The sequence below is a fragment of the Lepeophtheirus salmonis genome, chromosome 7, assembly GCF_016086655.4.
Source record: "Lepeophtheirus salmonis chromosome 7, UVic_Lsal_1.4, whole genome shotgun sequence".
Lineage (NCBI taxonomy): Eukaryota > Metazoa > Arthropoda > Copepoda > Siphonostomatoida > Caligidae > Lepeophtheirus > Lepeophtheirus salmonis.
In genome coordinates this window covers 18579799-18604244 of record NC_052137.2, presented here as the reverse complement: position 1 = coordinate 18604244, position 24446 = coordinate 18579799, and the positions used below count along the sequence as shown (strand labels likewise).

Sequence of the window (24446 nt, the reverse complement as noted above, 5' to 3'; positions counted from 1 at the left end):
ATACAATTAGAGCAAAATTTATCCATTCGTGGACGCTTAATAACTACGGACAATCCTGGGTTCTACCACTAGTAGAATTATATTACACTGGCGAATCGGGATCCGGATTCCCAGCCAAATACAATATAGGTATTAGAGTACTTTTCTGGATTGACTTGAGTATGGGCTCATGGAAGACGGAGAGTCACAATCAGGATTTGTTGGGAAAGTGTAAGTCCCTATTGGACACAGAGTAGAATTGAGGATCAATATTAGAGTAATTACTACCCATGTCTTGGTTAGATGGAGAGTGGGACTTCTGTATTTAATACATATCATAGCCCATATTCTCCTCTAAATCCTTCTCAAATCATCAGGGTTACCATGTCACTTTTTTGCTTCTTTCTTTTTAGCATAACTGCAAGTAATTGCACATGGGATGAAAAGTCCCGGGCATACAATTTTTTTTTTTTTTTAATTCATCACATTTTCAGTTAGTACCAGCATTTGTGAGTTATAATGGCTAAGTGTGACGCTGCTTTTTTTATTTCTAAAACAATCTCATGTTTTAATTTTATTCTAATTCCGATGAGGAAAAAATACCGTTCAAATACTGGCTTGAAAAGTGTTATGGGAGTTCTGATCTATAAAGCGAATAAAAAAATAAATAATGTTTTTTTTTAAACCAATTTTGAAAAAAAACGAATTTTCTTGGTTAAGCCCCGGACTTTTCATCCTATGTCTTATTTTATACAACTCTACCTTTCTTGACAAACAAAACTTTTGTATAAAAACCAAAATCCTTTATAAAATTATCATGAGAGGACTTGTGTTTTCTTTTATGTAGAGCTATTAATTGAAACCAGTTCAAAAAATGAGTAAAACTACATCCCCTCAATTTTCTCGAAAATTACTTTTCTGCAAAAACTGTAAGAGTTGAAAACTCTCAAGTATGTAAATAAAATCCCAAGAATGAGAACGAATTTACGTTAACAACATCACGCAAGAAAAAATAATAAACTTAATTACAAGCTTCTCTTAATAAATCAAATATATCAGAGTAGTTCACAAAAAAAAAAAAAACTTAATTTAGGTTCATTATTTTTCATATATATTTTGTAAATTAGGGTAATTACTATTTTCAACTGGATATCCCTTGATCATTTTTAAATGTGTTTTAATTAGAATTTGAATAATAACTACTTTTAAAGTGATTTAATTAAAAAACCTCACGCATAACATGCTTTCAAATTTATATATATAGTTTTGAATATGTGGTCCCTCAACACAAGCGCAAGATAGAATGATTTTCTCCAAAATTCAGTATGGATTACATTTGTATAATTTAACAAATAATTATCGTCGATTTTTAAGAGCAATTCATTCTTATAAATCCTTTGAGTACGTCGCAAATTGCACTTACAGTAGCCAAAGTTGATCGTCGTAATAGTAGAATTAGAAATAAATAAATTTTATTTGAATGCCCATATACGCTTTATAAAATAAATATAATTTTTTTTTTGTTTTCAAAAAAAGTAGTTTGGTCGAATCTTGTATCTTTCAAAAGAAAAATAACGATAAAATAGACAAAAATTAATTTTAAAAACAAAAGATTTTCCAATTAATACATTGCATATCAGAAAGATCATTAAGTAGGTTTAAATGTTAAGCGTACACTTAAAAAAAAGTTCATTAACAGTTTTGTGTTTGGTGTAGCCAGTTGCGTGTTACGAAATGGAAGTAAAAAAAGAGAAATTTTGATATATTCTTCAGTATCATTACGACTAAGGTGAAAAGGCGGAGCAGGGGACCAAAAAAATGTGTGCTGTTTATGTACCGAATGCAGTATAGAGCAGCACAGCAGTGGCTCCAACGATTCCGTTCGGGTAATATGGACGTCGAAAATAAGGCAAGATCTGGACGGCCAATCATCGAAAATGTCGATAAAATTATGGAAATCGTCAAATAAGAATGGCATGTAAATTTTATTTACATAATTTTTACTTTTATTTTATTTATGGTCCGAATAAAGCGGAAAATGATCGGAAGTTCTTACTTCACCTATTATTTACGTAGTTGTGGAACGAAATTGTACGGAGGTTATGTTTATGCCTTTGTTTGTTTGTTAGTCCCTAGGATTACGCCAAAAGTTACAAATTGATTTTGATCGAACTTGGTACAAATATGATATATAGTCATAGTACGAGACCATTAAATTTTGAGAGGTCAAGGAGGCACAACACGTAAAAATGCATAATCAACCATAACTTTGGAACAAATTGAGATACATAACTCAATTTGATTTTAGGCGGGGCCTTTGCACTCAACAGAGTGCCCATTCTAATCAATTATGTGACTATCCTCATCATATAAACCAGGGGTCGGCAACCTATGGTACGCGGAGGCATAGTCACTGACACGCGCAAATTAGAACCTTAGTTTGTGTGTACTTTTTTACCATTATTGTTGATATTGGGACACTCATTGATTAGAAACTTTGAAGTTGGCACTCAAGGTCTCCGAGGTTGCCTACCCCTGATATTAACTATTCTAAATTATAATTCATCTAATTTTTAATTTTTTCTTGTACAATTTGTACACAACGGTTATAATAAACGCCTGCCGACATACCGAAGATATATTCACATCATTCTCTTCAAAGTCCCCATAGGCCTTTCCATTAATGGAACATTTATTAAACGTCATAATGTTTTGAGTAAGAGTTCCCGTCTTATCCGAGAAAATGTATTCAATTTGTCCTAGTTCTTCATTCAAAGTAGTGGTACGGGCCTTTGCTGGAGTATCGGACTTGTTGTCATACATTTCAATGTCCCAACTTATAAGGAAACTCAAAGCCAGTCGAATCACTTCCACACTAAAAATAGAAAAAAATATATCAATTAAAAATGGAGGAAAAACAAAAATATGAAAAACAAAATATATGCTTTCTAAAATGATTAATTATTATAAGACCCCGAGAGTAAATGAAATGTATTCATCATTAATATTTTTATAATCCATGAAGTTATAGATCCATGAAAGATTAATCATATCAACCTCCAACACAAACACGAAAAATAGAAAATAATAACAAAATGTACGTACATAATTATATCTGAAAATATCCCCAAAATGAGGCATGTACAAGCACTCACTATTATTAACTCAACAATACCAAGCAATGGGGTTTGTATCTTTATCATTTTGGGCACGTAAAAAACGAATTTAACATGGCAACCCTGACTGAGAGGAGAGCAGCTTGGCTCTCATAAGAATTCATTACATTCACTGCGAGATGAAGAAAATAATCACAAATTTCACTCTGTATCTAGCAAGTAAGCAGGAAATACTCTGCTTTTGATCCTTAATTCCACTCCTACGGTACTTAATTTTATAACTCCCAGAGTTACTCTTCGTCTTTCACACACATGTGATTACTTTATATTTATAGTGCTCCCTTCAAGAATTAACGAATAATGATAACAGCTTCAGAAAATATAAAACAACACTCTTCAGACTGCCAAGTGGAAAAAGCTCGTATGGGTTAAGGTCACATTTTATACAATTCTACAGTCATCTGTCATTATCTTCGTTGTTGACCTTTGTAATGAATTTTTGTCACTAACCTTCTAAAAAGTATAGGATTGATATACATTCTTTAATTTTTTTTTAAACAAAGTTTCTCGAGCCGTTCTGCAATTGTTGTACTTAAAATTACAACGTTTCTTCCCATTCATCTTATAACCATCGTTGGATCCTCTATGATGACATTTGAACATCTGTATTAGGGTGCCCGGTACTTTTGCCTGATGCTATTTTGCTTCAGGACATTTTGACTTGAGCTACTTCGCCTTAAAGCAATTTTCCTTCAAGGATATTTCACCTTAAAATATAAATTAATGAGGTGTATACGTCGTTATCATTTATTTTAGGTTAAAATTGATGTTCCCTTTAAATTTTCTAAATCAAAATATGTGATGTGCATTATTATAAGACATTGAATGGTTGTTTTCTTTTGGAACAATGATGGAACTACGCTCTTTCATCGTATTAGGCTTTCTAGTCAATCCAAGAGTCATTTCTAACATGAATAATCCATTATATTTAATGATAATTAATAACGGAGTAGTAATTAGCAGTTCTTCCGTTCGAATCGGTGTCCTGTTTTTATGTTATTTTTCTAATTTTGTTAACTATTTTGTCTCTGGTTCGAGTTCTGTTGTTCTATGCATATAAATTTTGGGAATAATTGTATCATATTTTATTTATATTTTAAGGCTAAATATCGTAATGGAAAAATGGCTTTAAGACAAAATGTCTTGAGGTAAAATGGTTTAAGGCAGAAGTACATAATGCCTCCTATTAGGTTACAACCCCGATCGAATGGCTGACAATCTTATCACCCTCCTTCTCACCGTTCATGTGTTTTTTTGATTTGCTTGACGCTTATATAAACTTTCACGATATCGGGAATCTTCATATTTGACCATTGAGCTTCAACCAAATCAAGTATCCGTTACTTATGTAGTATTTTAATCGTATTGTATTGGTTGTAATAGTATTGGAACATGTGGTATATCATTTGAAAGCTGATAGTCTAAAAAACTTAGTTCTTGAAATTTTCATAAACAAATATTGAATTTACAATTTAAAAAGTTGAACATGAAGTTGTGAAACAAATTATTGAAATGGTCTCTTCATAACATTTTTGATTTAGTCTAATAAAAAATAAATGTTGATCATTTTGTAGTAGGGATAACTGGGGTGATATTGGCCCTGTGTAATTGAAAATTTCTAATCACAGAACCTACAATACTTCTTTTCAAGGATTACTTTTAGTAGTTTCATGTTATGTTAGATTTATTAATCCTTTTTACCAACAACTTGTCCTATGAGATTATCATTGATGTGTATATATATACTAACTGTGATTTCAATGTATTTAACCCCAAAAATGTTAAACATTTTGGGTTATTCATCATAATTTATTATCCTTGTGATACATTATATGATAAAGACATGCTCGTATATGAGTGTAACAAATTGGCCAGGGATTGAAAGTTAATGGTCTAATTAGTCCATATATGTGACATACATATAATCAAGATCCCTTCAACTGCAGACTTTAATCATCCGTTAATATTGACAAATAGCGCCTTTATATAGCATCCAAAGGACTTATTAATTAAATATTAATCCTGCTTTCACAGTCATTCTGAAATACTAACAAAAGGGCATACAATTTGAATGAATTGAATATAATATATGTTATTTTCCAAAAAATCTTGTTATTTGTCGTGAAAAAGTATTAAATAAAGTAACATTGATTCCATTTAAGAGCCCTCTAGCGACTAAAAAATAATGTACTTGAGTTTGAAAATACATCATATTCATATTTTTGGTCTAAGAAATAACAATTTAGTCATATAAATGAAATATCGCAGGTGGTTTGGATGTAGCATCGACGGTGGGCAGCTATGACTCAGGCAGGTATCACTATAGAAACTAAAGTAATTTCTGGCTCCTCTGACTTAGCCGCAATAATGGCTCCCAGGCGGGTGAGGAAGGCCTGGCATCCATTACAGTTGTAGTCCTCTGTCATGGCGTCCCAGTACTGGCTGACAATGGCTTTGAGGGGCTCGGTAAGGGATAACGGACACTGGAGGTTTTCCCCTCAACATGCAGCCAAAAGGTGTAATCAAGGGGGCCAAAAGTGTCAAAAGAGAGAACGATGGGGCTTGAAGAAGATGGTTTTCTTTCATTGCTGGTATCAAAAGTGGTATCTCCACCCTGACAAGGCTCTTTTCACCAACTTTTTTTATAGATTTTTGAACAATTTTCTTTACCTCGTTCACATCCAGTTTGGGCTTTTTGAACGAGTCCTTCTTCCTATCCAACGTTTCGGACTTGCTAACCGCGTAGACAGTAATCCTGGATACGCCCAACTTCTAGAACTGCACGAATGGAAATCCGTAGGACCATATTCAAGAGTAATTTTTCCCACTTGTATGTAAGCAAGAGAGCTAAGGTTTGTTGTGTTTTGTAATTAATTTTTTATAATTTAATATATCGAAATATGAATTAATTGCAATCACTCAACATTCATTACTTACTGAATTAATAAGTGTTCAGATTTCAATGGAACACCCGGTATGTATTCAGTAACTACGTGTGAGTGTACTCATGAAAATCGGTGTGCAAAACTTATGATTTCTTGGGTTGTCATCTTCTTTATTTTTTTAAGCAAACTTTGTCTGTTCGGCGACACCCAAAAAGTCAGGGCATTGCCGGATGAACTAGTATCATAATAAAACAAAATTTTGAGTAGATAACATTGATAAAATACCCGTAAAGATAGTTCCAGACCTTTAGTCAATCCAATTATTTAATAACTTGCTTGATTTGGAAGTCATAAATTCTGTGATTTTATTTCAAAATGACTTCTCCGTCGTTAAAGGAGGTAATCACTTGGCCGTCCAACTAGTGGTAAATAAGGTGACTCTATTTTTATTTTCATAAAAGGGAACCAATCAGTTATTTGATGGTTAGTGTTAATGATAAGAAAATAAACATGTTTCCAGTGTCTCATCACTATTTATTTCTTAGTAACACATCAAAACATGTCTTAAGAGTGGGGCTAGTTGATACACAATTCGGTTTTGATTTTGGCAAATTACTCAGCTTGTAGGTGAGCAGAAGATATATTCAGATACCTAACGTCGTGATGAGCATCCTATAAATTTGAACCAAGTCATCTTAACCATCCTAACCCTCATCCTATATCGAAATAGGATTTGCAGGATATGATGAATTATATTTTTTCAATAGTTTAGCTTTCCTTTAATCATAGTATAAGAAGAAAAAAAATGGAGTTTTTTGCATGAAACAGCTTTAAATATCTAAAAATACAAACGTGAAAAAAATATCCATGTTTGTTTTTCATTACCTATTTTTCTAAGTATTGATGTATGTGTTTGTTCATAATTTGGTACATATTAGTTTTAAGAGTCGGTCCAAGACCGATTATTTGATCCAGTTCGGTCTTAGGTAATTTTTCTACACTGCCGATATTTCGGTCCAGACCGCGACATCAGACCGTACCCCAAAATTTAATCATTTTCAAATCATGAACCGGTTTATTTTGGTCTCAATCCTTGTACCTGATTTATGAGTTGTACAAATATGACGTCATTTTCATTCAAAACCTGATTGAACATTTGTGGGTGCTCATAAAAGACAGAGAGTAACCTTAAGGATTCTTTGTGGATTTATAATTGAAAGTCCCAGTTGAATTGAGGATCGACATCTGATTAGTTCTTCCCAATATCTTTGTTCATTTCCTTCTGCCCTCCTCCCTCTTCACAGCTGAGTGTAGCTGAACTAATGAAACGTCGTGACAGCTAAGCTACTCTCCTCCAAAATTGTCCAGGTTACCACGTCAATCTTTGATTCGTTGTTCTTTAACATTCCCAAAATGCTCCCAATTAGAATCGCTTCCCTCCGGGTAAAGAGGCCTGAAGAGGCCTATGACTACGGGGAGTGGGATGCTAAAAGACAGACAGCTGATTGTCAAATTAGTCCAAGAGTAAAAGTTTTCCTTATAAGATTTTTTTTTTCCAAATTATGAAAAGTTATCGTAGTAGTAGTAGTAGAATGTTTTTATTCCAAAAAATGAGGCTAAAAATAAATATACAAAAATAAAACTAGGGAAAGCAAATATTAGTTATGACTTTCAATTAATGTTTAGCTCAAAATTAATTATCTCCTCAATCTTCTTTATGTACATAAACAAAGAGTATGGATAATATTTCATATATGTTTGTTTGAATGTATGTAAACACATATTAAGCATAGAAGCCTCATATGTAACTCTTTTAGATAGAAAAATGATTCTAAATTGAAATACTCTATGTACCTAATAGACTAGTGTCTAATTTCATTCGGAAAATTTAAATAACTGAAGAAAATTGGTTTGCTAAAACATAAATGAACAATTAGAATCTATTTGAAGTTCAAATTAAATTCTAAAAATGATGTTATCCCATGTCCATACTTCTATTGTATCTCGCTACCTTTCATCAAAATTAAATTTTGGAGGCGATAGGGATCTTTAAACATACATATTTGATTAAATTCCGAGTAACCAAATTTTTGGATCCAGATCCAAAATCAAAATAAGACGGATAACTGTCTCAAATTTTATGAGCATTTTATCCAAAGTTCAGAACTTAATAAAGTAAGCTCCAGAAATAGGTTATATTTTTCCAGATATCTGAACAATGAACAATCCAATGTAATTACTATTCGAACATAACTATTAGCAATGCATTAGTGAGTGCCGCCTAATGCGGGAGCACGCTCATTGTTTTGATTAACGAAGGATAGCGTGAGCGCGTTTGCCATTTTAGATTAATGATATAATACCTCGAATATTCGCTCATTTAAATAAATTTCTATTTCTTTTTCCGTTTCTGTTTCATATGAGTTAACATCAAAAAAATTGTACAGAACACTTGATCTTGCCTCAAGACACACTTTACTACCCCTTAGCACTTAGTATTATCTTATTTGTATGTGATAATGCGAATTTTATCAATTAAATAATTGTTATTCAAAGATATTTGAATATTTGTCAGAATTGTCGTTAATCAAGCACAGAGCACTGCTGTACTCAGCTACCGTTGAGAAAGTACTTTTTAAAAGTGGTCAATTATAATTTAAGGATAAATGTAAGAGTTTAAAAGATGAAAACTTAGGGGAAAAAACAACAAAAAAAACACACTTCTGTCAATGAATCAAATATTTAATAGTTATAACATTGGATAAATTATTTTATGGATTTTTTAATTCTAAATATAATTTTATATCTTGAAGTTTTATTGATATTTGTACCTTATTTCTCTTCATTTTTTGGCATAAATAATACTCTTATATGAGTTTTTTTATTTCTGGAAATTAATTGCAGTAATCAAGAGTTGTCAAATTCAAATACTTCTATACAAGTGAAAAAATGAGCGCGCTTAGGATTTTCTTGAGCGGACTAATGCTCTGATTATTAGTTATTATGAGATTTATTGTTACAATAACATTGGAAACGTCAGTCCATTTATTGTATCTTGTAACCTTTCCTCTAAAAATAAACAGAAAAAGTGTCTGAAATCAATTGGTAGTTAATAGTGTTGGGGACTGGTCTGGATATCCTAGACCGATTTGAGACCAATATCGTAGTAAAATTCGATCTCCACGAAAAAATAATCAATCTTGATCTTTCCCACTGAAAAATTTACAATGTTTATTGTATATATTTTTCTCTCTATGTTACGATCTTTAAAAAATAAAAAAAATCTGTTCTCAAGGTACACGGTGTAAAACTGCGGATCAGACCAAAAAATTGGTACAGAACAAGCTGTCCTACCTGTGCCCCCTTTAATGTTGAAGTGTGCCCCAATAGTCATTATCACAAAAAGTAGTATTTATTTAGCAAAATTCTTTCAATATCATCAAAATGCGTAGAACGCACGTAATACTTGCAAAAATTGAAAAATATTCATTGAATAATGGTTGTTCTATCAAATTATGACATGGAACAAAAATTTGAAATTGGAAATAAACATGTATTTAATGGTTTTGTTTGATGAAGCTATTTTTTATGAAATTTAATTTAATATGTTCTGAGGCTCATAAATATATTTCAAGTGGCAATGCGGCCCATTATGTTAAAAGGTTGGATATCCCTGGTCTAGAGGAAATCCCATATTACCGAACTGGAAAAACTTAGCAGTTAGCTAATTCTTCTTAACGGTGAGCTTATTATTCATTTATTTGTGAAAAAAAAATATATGTATTCAAAGTTGAAGAAGAGCTTATACGAATCCAACCAATCAATTTTCAGAACAGGGATAAAAGAAAGAGTCATAATAATTACCAACACACACACACAAAATACAGTGAAAATATAGATGTTATTGAGGTAACGCCGAGTAACCTTTCTATAAAATGGTGCTAGGTAATTTTGAGCCCGTACAGTTTGCCTTAATATTTAAATAAAAAAGATTTATACATAGTTTTTGTTATTTTTGGTTAAAATTGATGTTCTTTTGGGCTTTTTTTAATCAAAATATGACAGGTGTATTACTATCAAACGCATTATAAGGTTACTTTCTCTTAGAAAAATGATGGAACAATGCCCCAAAATTTCAATGAATACACCAAAAAATTTCACTATGTAATGAATTCGAACAAGAGGCAAAATTGGTAATAAAATTAATAAAATAAAAAATATGCCAACAATTCGACACCAAAAATTTCTTATTCCTTCTCCGTTAGTAATTATCATTAGACATGATGGATTATTCATATTAGAAAAAACTCATGGATTGACAAACAAGCATAATATTAGGCAAAAGGCATAAGTCCATCATGTTTTTAACAAAAAACAAAACATTTCAAGCATTTAATAGTAATAAATATTGTCAATTTTGATTCAACCAAAACGTATAAAATTCATTTATTTATATTTTAAGGCGAAATATCCTAAAAGGCATATTAACTTTAAGGCAAAAGTCCTGAAGCAAAATAGTTTAAGGAAAAAATACTGGGCACCCTAAAAATCTTTATTTTCAATCTTTAAGAATTTTTGTTATATTTTTCCCCAAAAAATGACAAATATTTTGTTTATAACCAAAATCCAAAAAATGTGATATTAAATTTTTTTTTCTTAGTCATGAAAGAAAATTTGTTGAGTTGATTTTTCTATATTAATGGTTCCCAAAGGGATATATACTGACCCCAAGGGAATGATATAGAGCTGTCAAAGTTTTATGTTAGGAAAATAAAATTTTGGAGGTATACGATATTTAATCTACATATATTGAGAGGACACAAAATTTTCACTTCAAAATTATTTTAATAAATAAATATTTCAACACATTTATGCATAAATACTTCGTTCAGGGATATTAAGGAAAAAAAGACCTTTTGGGTCCTAATGTCATCGGGATCAGACCCCAGAAGCCAAGCATGGTACCATTAGTAGCATCTAACAGCTTTCACTGCTCACTTAAGTTTCAGCTGAATAAATCCTAGCATCTGCTGGCAGTATGCAATTGAATTATGAATCCGTTAATAACACTAAATGACAATATTTTTGGCATGCCAGCTAAAACCCACATTTATTAATGTTATTTAAACCATAGAACAGGAAAATGAGCATTAAATTTCACTATTTGACATATTATAATAAGTAATTAAAATTTAAGGCAGGAAGATTAACCCCAATTTAAATATGTTTCATATCCAATGTATTTGATTAGTATTTATTGATTAGATGGAAGAAATCCAATCAACTCATTTATATTTAATTTCTGACCTTTCTCCGCCTCTAAAATATTTATTACTTCTTACAAATAGTCAAATACTTGACTAAATATAATTAATTTTGAAACATTTCCACGCAACGTTACATTCCATATATATTTAATATTCTATTAGAAAATTAGGAGTTGGTATTATAAAGTTTATTCTTTAAGTGTAGCTATAATATAAAGATATTGACAAGAATATGAAAAAAAATATTAACTGCCATATAAGACCCTGATTTTTGGATGATTAAACACATTTTGTACGAACTTAATTCAGGATAATTTTATAAGTAATTTATCTTTTAACTCTACTCTAAAAATGTGATTTAATAAAAAAAAACTTTAAAGGCCAAACTTAGAGCGGTAAAAAATAATTTAAGATAATTTTCGGATTCTGTGGCTTAAATAACAATAAAAAAAATTGGGTTTTTCCCGGCCAGCGATCCAACACCTGAATTTTGTTGTACTTTGTATTACAAAATCAACTTCATACTGATCTCAAGGGCCACCCAGAAGTCTGAAATCAACTAATGTAGGATCAATTGAAAGATATATTAAATAAAGTATAAATTGGCGTTGAAGATATTATGATTTTCAAGAAATTGTCATTTTCATGGGCAGATCAATTAATCTCCAAAACAAAAAAAAAGCTCATTAATAAAATTAATAGTATAATGAAATTATAAGGTTGTGTCACTATGACGTCACCTTTGTACATACCTGACATAGAGTGATATTGGCACAACAGTGTTTAAGACAATGGCGTAGGAAAAAAAAACAAGTAGAGATATCACAGTAGCTCCACCAATTTCGTCTTTAGGTATTAGTGAGGCCCAAGGGAGGTAGATCTATAATAATAATATGGAAATTCAAATTATATTATACTCCAACAAATTGAAATAATTAAATTCTCTTTGAATGAAAAAATAACAAAACAAAAAAGTTACTAAAATATAAATGAACGTTAAAATATGTAAAAGAAAATACAACATCAAAATAGGTTACCGTAAATTGCCTTCCGGTAAGAGTTTCCCACACGCCACAGGCAATCGTACAAAATAAACACATACATAGTAGAAAAAATACAATCTGAAATAGAAAAGATGGACAAAATATAGTTAAATAAAACTTGGGGAAAATAAAAGATATTCATATTTGATATCAAAAGTTGAAGGAGACATTCAGCTACTTAGTAATTATAGTTAATCAATAAATTTATTATACCCAGCTAACGCCTACTTGCAGTACTTTTAGGGTAAAAAATGATGTACATAACTATCCAGTGCACGGAGGACCCACAGGAAAATTGCCCTCCAAAATATTGCCCCAATTAAGCTAGATTTATAATTATTCATCTGCCGTTTTAACCAATTTATAAATGGATCTAACCCACTTAATGTAAGGGCATCCCCAGATTTAGATTTTTGGGGGGAGAGAGGGCTTGGTTTTTGGAAGTTTTTTGAAAAAAATAATTTTTTCACAAAAAAACATTAAAAGATGAAATTTCAAAAATTTATTTTTTCTAAGAAAATTTAAAAAATCCACAGCAATTAAAAAAATGAAATTTGTGGAGAAATCCAATACTTCTCACAAAAAATTAAATATTTGACTAAAGAAATAATCAAAAATCAATAGCTATTAACAAAAAATTGAATGTTTTAGGTCATGGAGTTGTAGACTATAAACTTGGGGCCTTGAGGCGGATTAAAAACAACCATAGTCGCTTCAAGAAGAATAAAGAATCCCTCCTAATTTCCCAATAATTTTTTAACATGGCAACTTGGACGACCACTATGTTCAACGGGGTTTTTTGCAGATGAGAAAACTATCTACGGTCAGTCCCATCCGTAGATAGGACAAATCGGTAGATAAATCACTACGTATAAAGAATAATTTCGGGCAGTTTTCCTAGAATCGATCACACGGGGGAACAATTAGGTGTGGGAAATTTTGTAAAATTGAAGACAATAATCGAATTTAAGTGCAGTATTCAAAACTGATTTCACTTTTTCTCTCAGTCATATGAATTCTAAAATATCTGGGATTTTAGTAATTTCAGACTATAATCGTTCAAAGTGAGATCCCTTAAAAAAAAAAAAAAAAAAAAAAAAATTGAACAAAAATTCTTGGAGACACATATTTTTTAAATAGATCTGATTATTTTTCTATAATATAAACTATGATATTTATCCTCATTATCTATTATGAATAAATTATAAGGGTCTAAAGAAGAGAGTCATCATTTTTCAGCCTAAGACAGTGCTACTCTCGATCGTTTTGTAAATAAACTATTATACATAAACAATGCCTATGTCTCCATTAAAATGAGTTTGATTGGGATTCAAGAAATAATTACATAACTAACTCACTCCTAAAATAATAAAATTTAATAGCCTATCAATGCTCGTTCTCTTGAATGTAGTTTTCCCTGAGTTTTGCATAAGCTTAGAATCCTGTCCAGCAAAGATGACAAGTCCATAGCACCATGGTGTATTACGAAGAATTGCACCACGAAGAAGAAGTTTTTCATTATCCAGGGGATGCTTCTTACCCTCCCATGTAAGAGTTCCCTCAAACCTAAAAATAAAAAAAATCCATTAAGTCATTTCCCAATAAAAATGTAAATAACTTACCGGGATAAATTATTGTTTGGAGGTTCACAAAGAATGTGGCCATTGAATTTGCTCAATCTTTCCACATCATCTCCTAATAAACTCGTTGTCTCCACACATTGGCGTGACTTTAAATTGGTCTCCCTATTTGGAGATAATATAACATTAAATTTAAGATTCTGTTAAATAAAGAGATTACACTAGTTAACAATTTTTTGCCTTTGGATTGAGATTGTTTGTTTTTACCAAAAAACATGCAAATGAGGTTTATAGCCCAAAATGTATGTTTTTGTGGCCTACGGAGAGTAATAATTTCTTATACTAAGAATAAGCCTTGAGAGCATTCAAGAAAAATTCAAGCAACAAATAAGAAATAACTTTTACAAAAAATATTTTTTTAATGTACTTTTTTGTAGAGATTTTATACTTCTGATCAAATATGAGAAATGTATAAGAATTAGAAAGAAAGGATCCATATTTGTATAGTTGGATGGGTCTAAAAAGTCTGTAGTTTAATCAGTTCGGTCCTAAAACATTTGTTAGTCCTAGGACAGGTCCTTATCGATCTTTTATGGTAACTACAGCGGATAACATGATGTTATTACTAACTCTGTCATTTCAGCTGTTGAAGTTTCCTCATAACTCTTTCAAAGAGACAAGATACTTTAAGTAGAAGATATGCGGCTATAAACTTATTATTATACGTTCCAGGTATTATCCATTATTTTCATCCTTTTTATGTTCTTCAATCATGGCTTGGAGAGAAGAAAATAAAAAGACAGTTAGGGCCGTATGACTGGAGGACCGATTAATCGGTCTTTAGCAAATCAATTCTAGGACCAATCCAACACTACAACGTCATTTCATTGTATTTATAAGGCATCTTATCTGATTCAGAAAACGATACAAAAATAATTAATAAATTTTTGAATCAGGAAATATCTACATATAAACTACATATGTTATATGTTTTTTTTCGTTTATTTGGATCTTTCGAAAAATAATAATAAATGCTGTACATTGTAGGACAAATACATTTTGGGGACATAAAAGAACATTTCAATATTCTTCTGTGTAGTAAAAGCAAACAGAAACACACTATCTCAAAGTGGAAAGAAGTTGAAATATTGTTGACTTGTGTTATTAATATTTACCCATCTAACTCTGCAGTTTCAATATAGCAGAGACCATTTGGATTTTGCGAGCTTAACAAAAGAATATCAGCTGCAATGAATTGATTATTTTCCATTCGAATGACATCACCAACCTGCAAAATATATATAAATAGATTACGTCAATAGTTGTAATTGATTCGCATAAAATAGACAATGAGATCATAAGAAGCACGATACAAATGAATAAAAAAGAAAGCTCTTTCTTTTTAATGTCATACTGTGAGTACGTATTAAAAAAAGAATCCTAGAGTTCACTATCCTTTTTAGGAACATAGATTTTATTATATCAAAGTACATTATACTAAAACCGTAAGGCATTCATATTCAAATTAAAGATTACAAATAAAAAATCATGCGGATGAATGTACATTAGACTGATCTGTTTTCGGGTTTATATTTCCCTCATCTACAAGGATCTTTTTTGCGAAGAGAAGGAGGCTTAAGTTTGAAGACCATCAAGCCTATTCTAAAGAGATTTTTGGGTCAAAAATGTCCTTGTTTTATATAAGATAAAGAGAGGTAACATAGCAAAATTTAACTCTAGTTGAAATAATAGTAATAGGCCATGAGCAAAAAACCAAGCAACAGAGATTAGCGCCGCCTTGTGGCGCAATAATACAACTCCCAGAATAATAATATTATTGAATAAAAAGTAACATACGTATGTTACTCACATAGAGGGCGCTGTGCAAATTCTTCTAACATAAGCCATTTTTTAAAACATGCTACATATTGTCACACCACCTGGTATGAAATATACATATTAGTTTGCTCCTTCCCTATTGTCGAATAAAAAGGAAGATAAAACAGGGAAACCGGAAATGATAGAGCACATCTTAGACCCTTTCAACTATTATAACTAACGTGCACAATATTTTATTTCAAAGGGCCACATTGGGCCAATAGAAATATATTTAATATAATAAAAGGATTGAAATATAATTAAAACTCTTGGATATCTTAACTAATGGCAGAAATTTGACTAGAAAGCCTATAATTGACACAAAGATGTCAAAAAAAAGTTGGCCTGCCTGTATTGTGTTTTTGTAATAAACACTATAATGAAAATAATTAGGATTTTCTGATTTTCTAGATTTTTGTGAAAGATTGTTTCTATGTTGACGCACCACATATTTAGGACGGTACTAAAGCCTTGAAAATTGCTAATTTTGATCCCAAACTCCCTTTAAATAAATGAAAATGGGATGTACTGCGCCAAAAAGGGCCTGAGAGGCCTCAAAAATTTTCCCAAGTCCATATTTGATTGTCCTCAACAAAAAAGGTCTTTGCGCAGACAAAATAATTTATGAAGTCAAAAAAGGGACAATCTAATGTACATTTACATATATATAAGTAAAAAGTTCAATAAATCACTTATTTCGTGATTGAACCAAATAAATTACAATAAAAGAGGCTCTTTTATTTTTCTTTACGCTATGGCAACGAAGAAAAAACTTGAAGAAACACTCAATTTATGACTGACCAGAAAAAATATTTTGTTAGTATTTTAAGACTCCATGTTTATAAAAAAAAATGGATGTTATCATTAAATATAGAAAAGCAATGTCATATACCACATGTGACACGGTGCGTATGCAAAACTGTCCAATCTGATTACTGAAACTTAAAAAGCTTATAATAGAGGCACCAACATGGTGATTTATAATTTTTGTTTGTTTTTTGAAAAATTATGTCTTGTCGTAATTTTTTTTTTCAAAAAACCACAGTCTTTCCAAAAATTAATTTAATGGAAAGTAAATGAAAAAATCCGCAGCTGTTCAGAAAAAAAAATAGTTTCAGAAAATATATTTCAAATATAAAATTAAAAAAAAAAAAAAATTAAATTTCTAGTAAATAGCAAACATTCCTACAGCCCCTCCAGCCCACGCCCTGTGGACCCTTCTGTAAAACTAGGTTTATAAATCGTAACCATTTTCGGTATGCAAAATAGAGAAACTTAAAATGAACGTGGTAACCCTGACAATTCGAAGAATGTCGGAGAGGAGAGTAAAATATTTTTCTTAATGTTTCATTAAATTAGATGCAAACAGCTATGAAAGGAGGGAACTAAACATAAGTCCCACTCTGTATCAACCAAGGAAATGGTGTAGAAATGACTCCACTTTCGATTGTCAATTCTACTCTGAGTGAAACAAGGTCTTACATTTATAATTACCTCGCCAACAAATCCTCATCGTTACTCTCTGTCATTTATGAACACACAGACTGAATGGAAAGTCTAAACCGAAATGTTTCAAATGTGAATCCGAACAGGATTTTTAAAAATTAAATTGTTTAAGTATAGATTGGAAAACTTTGTCGATTTATACCAACAAGACCTGAGATATCTCTGATGATAAGATCAAGGTTAATAGAAATACAAGTTTAAAGCATAATGTAATCGGGCCTGCTAGAATTTTCTATTCAATGTATCGTACCAACTGCTGGGCAAGATAAGCAGATTTTGACAAAACACAACAACCACTCATAGTCTATGACGTCAATATTAAAAGCATGGTGGAAGTCAAAAATCAGTCGTACACGGATTATGGTATAACGTTGTATTTCTATTATACTTTTGATCTCGTATCGCCTTGTGGTAAAAGTAGGTGAGGCTAAGATCTAGAGATATTATAAGAAGGGACTAAGCACCTCCGACTGGTTGCTTACAAAAGAAATAACTAAATAAAAATTAAGTTTTAAAAGGATTTCGTTTTTTGTCACAAACTATGGACCAGCTCTTATCTTAATAAAATCCTTATGCTGCACTTGTATTTTAAAGTATTATTGTATCTTTGTTTCTACGCTATACTAAAGCTGAAATTCATTATATGCAGACTGAATATTTTACTCTAATATTAGGTTTACTATGCTGAGCTACCAATCAAAATCCCTTTGTCGACTCCTTATATTTTTTTCCATATGAAGAGGGCATAAAAGGTGGTCCAGATAAATTGGGAAATATCAAAGGCTTATAAAGAACGAACTAGAACGAATTACACCTTCTTACAGGACAGACACAGGCCCACAAAATGTCTTCACTTTTGCTTTTCTCTCATTTTTCGCCAGATTTTTGTCAAACTTTGGAAAACAAAGCCTTTTATTTTACTATTTGTGTTTAAAAAATGACACAATTAAACTGGACATTTTTGTGTACGCACTCTGTATATGATGAGTATTATTATATTATCGTTATTTTTTAGAAAGGACATTCTTTATAATCCCCATTAAATACTAAGAGATAGCTTAAAGAAAGGATAGTTAATGAGGTTTTGAGGAAGTCATAAAATGTGTACATTACAACCGTGTTAATCTCTTCTAATCGTATAAAGTACCTTCAAGGATCAAATAATTATATTTAATTAGTGTGCATAAATAAACCTGCGCAAAGCATTGTACTTAAATTTTTTTAATAATATAAAATATATTGATGTAGGGAAATCAGTATTTACACTCAATGCTTCTACTTCGGTAACTAGGAGCTGGTTTGACAAAAACATGCCAATTTTAACACAACATATATTATGTTTCTACATAAAAACATTCTTGAAAAGAAATCAAGAAAAGGTGACCGTCCCACAATTTTTTAAATTCATATATACGAGTACGTACAGCACATGATTAATTATAAGTTTTGTATTCAAATTTGTGGGATAAACTATGATATCCAAGAATTTAAACTATAGTTTACAACTTTTATTTTATTTAAAGACTTATATTGGCCCCAATATGGCCTCTTTTAAATAAAATCTATCAATATATTGTTGTTGTTTTTTGATCGGACGATCAATTTTAGCTAACTAAGTGCGATTTGTAGCCCACTCCGAGGATTAATACGAAAAATTTAACGAAAGGAATTGACGATAATTGGACGAAATATACCATTGTAATCCAGACGCATTTTTGAAAATAACCATACTAGCTTGATTTTTTGTTAAATATATTTTTAGATCATATAACTTTTAACAAACTTCCTTCGAAAACGGTATTTTAGGGACGTGAAACATTTCCAAAAATTCTAACGCCCCCTCCTGAATAGGACGCAAAAGCTCTTCCATTATTTTTTTTTTTTTTTTTTTTGCTAGATGACGCCACCGTTGATGATCATAATCACTAACTTTTACGAACTTTAATTAGAAATAACTAATACTTTTATTATGCCTCACATTAAAAAATAAGGGCAAACTATTCTCATGCATAAATGATCCTTAGACTCAAACTACTTTTTGTGTAATAAATATCCAGACTTTTCAACGTATTTTAATTATTGGCTTCAATAAATAATAACGTAACCAATTAATACGAATAGTCTTGCACTCGTTTTAGTATCTAATTTTTACAACTCCATCGATATCCAACTCTTTTACTATTTGCATATTTACCTCAACACGATGCCACTTCTCAGTCACCAACTGTCCTTTCCGAAGGACCTTTGATTTGCGATTATTCACTTGTCTATCTGTTTGATGACGTTGCTATAACATACAAAAATATAAGTAAATAATAAATACAGGATTACATATAAAGATGAAAGATTTATAAATATTTGTATTTTTTTACCTATTCAGTTACAGTAAATATTTTATGTAAATACATATATTATGTTTCAAAGCAAAAAGGGGGAATAAAATACGTCATATATATGTTAATACTATTGTCTCATAGTATGATGATACTTGAGATATGTATGGGAAGCAAACACAAATATGGGACGCGTCAATATAAAAACAATCAAACAAAAATAAAATAAAAAGAGAAAAATCCCTTTTTTTTTGTTTACTTCATATAACCATACAGCCTAATATTTCAGACATATTTGAGTCAAATCTAGCCTTACTTTTCCAATTCCTGGGAATTTATATTCATTTAAGAATCTTCTATTGTCCCCGATATGGTCTTTTAAATAAAATCAATCAATTTCTAAATTATTCTATTGTGATGATCAATTTTCTTTAATTTAAGTTTAATTTGTACTTGTATCGAAATTGAATAATATAATACAAATATTATTTGGATTTTGAGAAAAACTATTCCATCTTGTTTTTGTGTTGACGGGCCACATATATGAAATAAATAAAATAAGGAGTAGCCAATTCATCATTTCTTCATATTGATGAAATAAAAAAAAGTAAATCACTGTAGTATTTTTCGATTTTCGAAAAACATTGGTTTAACGAATTATGGCCAAATACCCATATAACCAACTTATTGGCAATAAATGTCTTTTTCTCCTTTAACTTTGCATAATCTTGGTCATCTTGGATAGACTAGTCATCATAAATGTAAATGATTAGTGATGTGGCTCGGTTTGAGACTGATTTTTATTTGGTTTGGTCAAACTCTTTAAACAACCAAGTTGGGCAGCCACAATATCTATTAGTTTTGGCCAAATAACTGCATCTATGATTGTCAGACGCGTTACATTCGTGAACTTGAGGCATTTAAATGACTATACCTTGATGTCACATTTAGACAAAAACAGGGCTATAAAATATTTTCAAGTATAAGAAGTATTGTAGAATAAATATGAACTTGATACGTTATTCAAAATATATAATTGGGAAAAACGTTTTTCAAAGTGAGAATCTACAGTAAACACACTTCAACTTACAATATCATCATATGCGTCCTTTATGGCTGTCAATGAGAGTACACCAATTAATGGAACCGCTGTTGTGACTGGAGTGAGGGAAGATATAACTGGAATGAGCTGAGGAAAAAACATTCATTATTAATATTGTTAACTAAAAATATAATTCATCAACTTACTTGTAGTATTAATAAACATAGGAAATAAAAATTGGCTAATCTTTGAAATTGTTCAAAAAGATTTAGAGGTAAGAATGTGAGAAAGCTGTATTTGGACGTTTTGATATGATTATTCTGAAATAAATAAAAAACACAAAATAAGTATCATTAAATATTAAAATTTAATATATAAAGTCGTTTCACAATTTATTTTAGAACATATATTACAGTATTCATTTAAGTGAATTTAATGAGATATACACTACACGGCTACAAATTAAGATTATGAATTAGATATCCTCACAATTAATCTTAATTATCGTGGAAGGCATTTTTAAAAAGCTAGGGGGGTAAATAATTTTTTCAACCTCAGTTTTGATTTTATCCGACTCTGATAGAAGGTGACTTTTATTGATAAAAAGATTTGACCTTTCATATTTCCCCCAAAAATATCAAAAGACTCTTTTTCATATGTAATTCTGTTCATTATTTTTGTTCGAGTGACGTTGGTTTTTTTTAGAAATTAATTTTTTATAACCTCCACCAAGGAAGTTGATCGTGGGTCATGTAGATTGATGCATAGAATATGACAAACCCGCAATAAATAAAAAGAAACCGAAAACAAACGTGATAATCCATACAATTTGATCAATGTTTGTGAGGATAACAACTTAGCTGTCACGACGTATTATTTGATCAGCTGCAAACAGCCGTGACAGGAAGGAAATAAGCACAAATTACACTCGATTTATAAGCTGGAAGTACTCCGAACATGATCCTCAATTCTACTCCGAGTTTGTCAAGGATTTGCACATAAACCCTCATTGCTACTCTCTATCTTTCATGAGCACATTCACTAGTTATTACTTTATACCTAGATATTCTCAGCATAAAGAATTAAGATATAATGATAACAGGCTTGAAAAATGAAAAATAAACACTCTTTAAATGGTCATCTAGAAAAATGTCCCTTTCACTTTGTACAAATTTATATGTTAACAGTAAGAGGAATGAAATTTGAAGAGGTCAAGGTCAGACAAAATGTGAAGGAAAATTATTTTAGGGAGAGGCTTGAGCTCTACCATATACCCATTCTAGTTTTATTTTTATGAACTTTTTAGGAGACTATGCCTTTATTGTGTTGATATTTATTAAAAATAATTAAGGAATAATTGAAATTTTTCTACAAAAAATTCAATATTTTTTTTTTTTTTTTTTTTTTTATTAAAAAAATTTTCAAGAGAAATAATTTTTAGAGAATGGCCATGGGTTTTTGAATTTTTTTTATAAATATAATCCTGTGGACGCCCTGATAGCAAAATTGTATTTTTTAACTATTATTTAAAATAATAAAGAATCGGCATCTGTAATTTTTACTAGAATTGCATCGGAATCAGCATCAGATTTTTTTATATTTTTATATCTTCCCATCACTACTAATAACTTTATATATTTTAAACAATTTAAAAAACTGGAATTGTCCATATTTATAAGATGACGTGAATGTTTATTATTGATGATAAATGCCAATAAAATATCCCATTAATGAAGGAAACTACATTGGGAAAGTTTACACTCGAATAAATCTATAATTCTGAATTTAAGAATTAGTGTTTTTATTGAAAAAATATAAAATATATTATTGTGTTGCATCTTCCCAGTCATCTTGGAAGATGTTTGTAACCCTTGTAAACTTTTTTTTTCTTTTTTTACTCATAACGGTTTCACAGCATGTCATTGTCAACATTTTGAGTGTTTTGGAGTACTTAATTTCATTTTTTATACAAAATTTGAAGCATATTCATTGATCCATGTTTTTTGACTAGCAAAAAACCGCCAAACACGCAAAATACTTCTTACCGTTATGTATGTTCGTGAAGAATGTACAAACATAAAAAAATCGAACACACCGTACGTTCCCTGCAAAATTTGAAAAGTCATCGGTGTAGAATAATAAATATAAGGAATATATTTATATATACTGGGTCGTGAGAAATGGATGTAATATTAATATAGATTAATTTTTCGAGGTATAATGATTGTAATTCGTAAATTTACGATGCTTCAGGCGACAGCTGACTTTTTAAGCTTTCGAATGAGCTAGTGCAATCGCCTCTATCATTCCTGTAAACAAAAATGGCTGCAAAAATAAATCTAAATGCCGCTTTGATGCGCACCTACAGTACACCTGAAATTGTCAAGATTATTGGGATCGAGAGGCATACAGTATTCTGGGTCAGAAAGCTCTCTTGCAAGAGGGAAAAAGCTTGAAAATCGAGCCCAGTAGTGGAAGGCCGTCCAAACTGACTCAAGAAGTGGCCAAGAAGGCTTTTGAGGCCAAGCCCACCATGTCAATGGCCAAATTCGCCAGAAAGAAGTAATTGGCTCCCTCCGCCGTATCCAGGGCGATCAAGGACGAAGAGAGAAAGTCCAAGAGGTACGTGGAAAGACCATTGATGACTCGACAGCAACAAGATTTTCGTTTGCAGTAGTTCAAACGCCTCCTAGACGACCTGAAACATCATGGCAACCGTGTGATATTTTTCTGATATGAAAAAAAATTAACTGTTGAACCCATCTTCAACAAGAAGAACAATCGGGTTGTTTGCTTTGAAGAAACTTCTGAAGAGATCCGCCACGTGTCCAAGACGGGGATGTGGGTCCCCTATCTTGCTGGCAAACGCTGGACGCTTTGCCCGACTACTTGGTACCAAGGTATTCCCGTAGTTCCTCAAGATCACCATGAAGTTGGGCAAGGTGTCCTACGTCTTCTAGAAAGATGAGGTACCCACCCACAGTACCAATATTGTGCAAGCCTGGATGGAAGAGAATATGGAATTTTGGCCCAACCACTTCTGGCCTCCCCGGAGACCCGAATTGAATCCTTAGTATTAATTATGTCGAGTCCAAGGCCTGTAAATCATGCTAATGAATGCCATTGACCTGAATTCCTCCGTGGAGAAGGAGTGGAAGCTCATGAGAATGGTATACATTGCCACAGTGTGATCCACCTTCCGTGGCCGCTTAAAGGGCGTCATTGGAGGTCCAATTCATAAATAATAACTGTCATTGGGTGCTTCAAAAACGTCTTTCAGTAATTTATCACGTTTGACTTACTTGCGACTCAGGAGGAGCAAAAGTTTGCTTCGCGTTGATAAGTGGTAAATCCATTTCGCACAACCCAGTAAATGTAAAGAAATAAGATTACGATGATTATTGATGAGAATTGGTATGATGGACTTATTTGACTAGCTAGCATATGAGGGTTTTTTAATGAAAGGTTCCGTGATGTAATAAAGGTAACATTGTAAGATGGACATTACTATAGCCATCCATTGGAAACATAATGAAGTCTTTTTTTAGTTCTTCTAAATAAATTATCTAAATAATTATTCATAATGAGATAATTACATATTTTTAGCACATATTGGGGTTAAAGAGATATATATTTCTGATAAACAGTAAAGTTGTAGGTCCTTTTACTTGTCAGTCCCATTTTAATATTCCAATACACGGAAGTAGGACACCTTGTTCCTTAATCTGAATGAAAAAAGGGCTTATATTCCTATAAA

The 24446-nt window shown here is 31.3% G+C and overlaps 1 protein-coding gene across 11 annotated transcripts in view; it reads right to left on the bottom strand.

Annotated features, from left to right (window-relative positions):
• ATP8B (ATPase phospholipid transporting 8B) overlaps positions 1-24446 on the bottom strand; it is a 150828-nt gene that overhangs the window by 28474 nt on the left and 97908 nt on the right. For all 11 annotated transcript variants that reach the window (XM_071890086.1, XM_071890088.1, XM_071890085.1 and 8 more), the window contains 9 exons: positions 20896-21009; positions 20738-20836; positions 19509-19601; positions 15106-15218; positions 13973-14095; positions 13709-13916; positions 12345-12428; positions 12060-12187; positions 2611-2854 (listed from right to left, as the gene is read on the bottom strand). In XM_071890086.1, the coding sequence (XP_071746187.1) occupies positions 2611-2854; positions 12060-12187; positions 12345-12428; positions 13709-13916; positions 13973-14095; positions 15106-15218; positions 19509-19601; positions 20738-20836; positions 20896-21009 (1206 nt within the window). The remainder of the gene's footprint in view (positions 1-2610; positions 2855-12059; positions 12188-12344; positions 12429-13708; positions 13917-13972; positions 14096-15105; positions 15219-19508; positions 19602-20737; positions 20837-20895; positions 21010-24446) is intronic.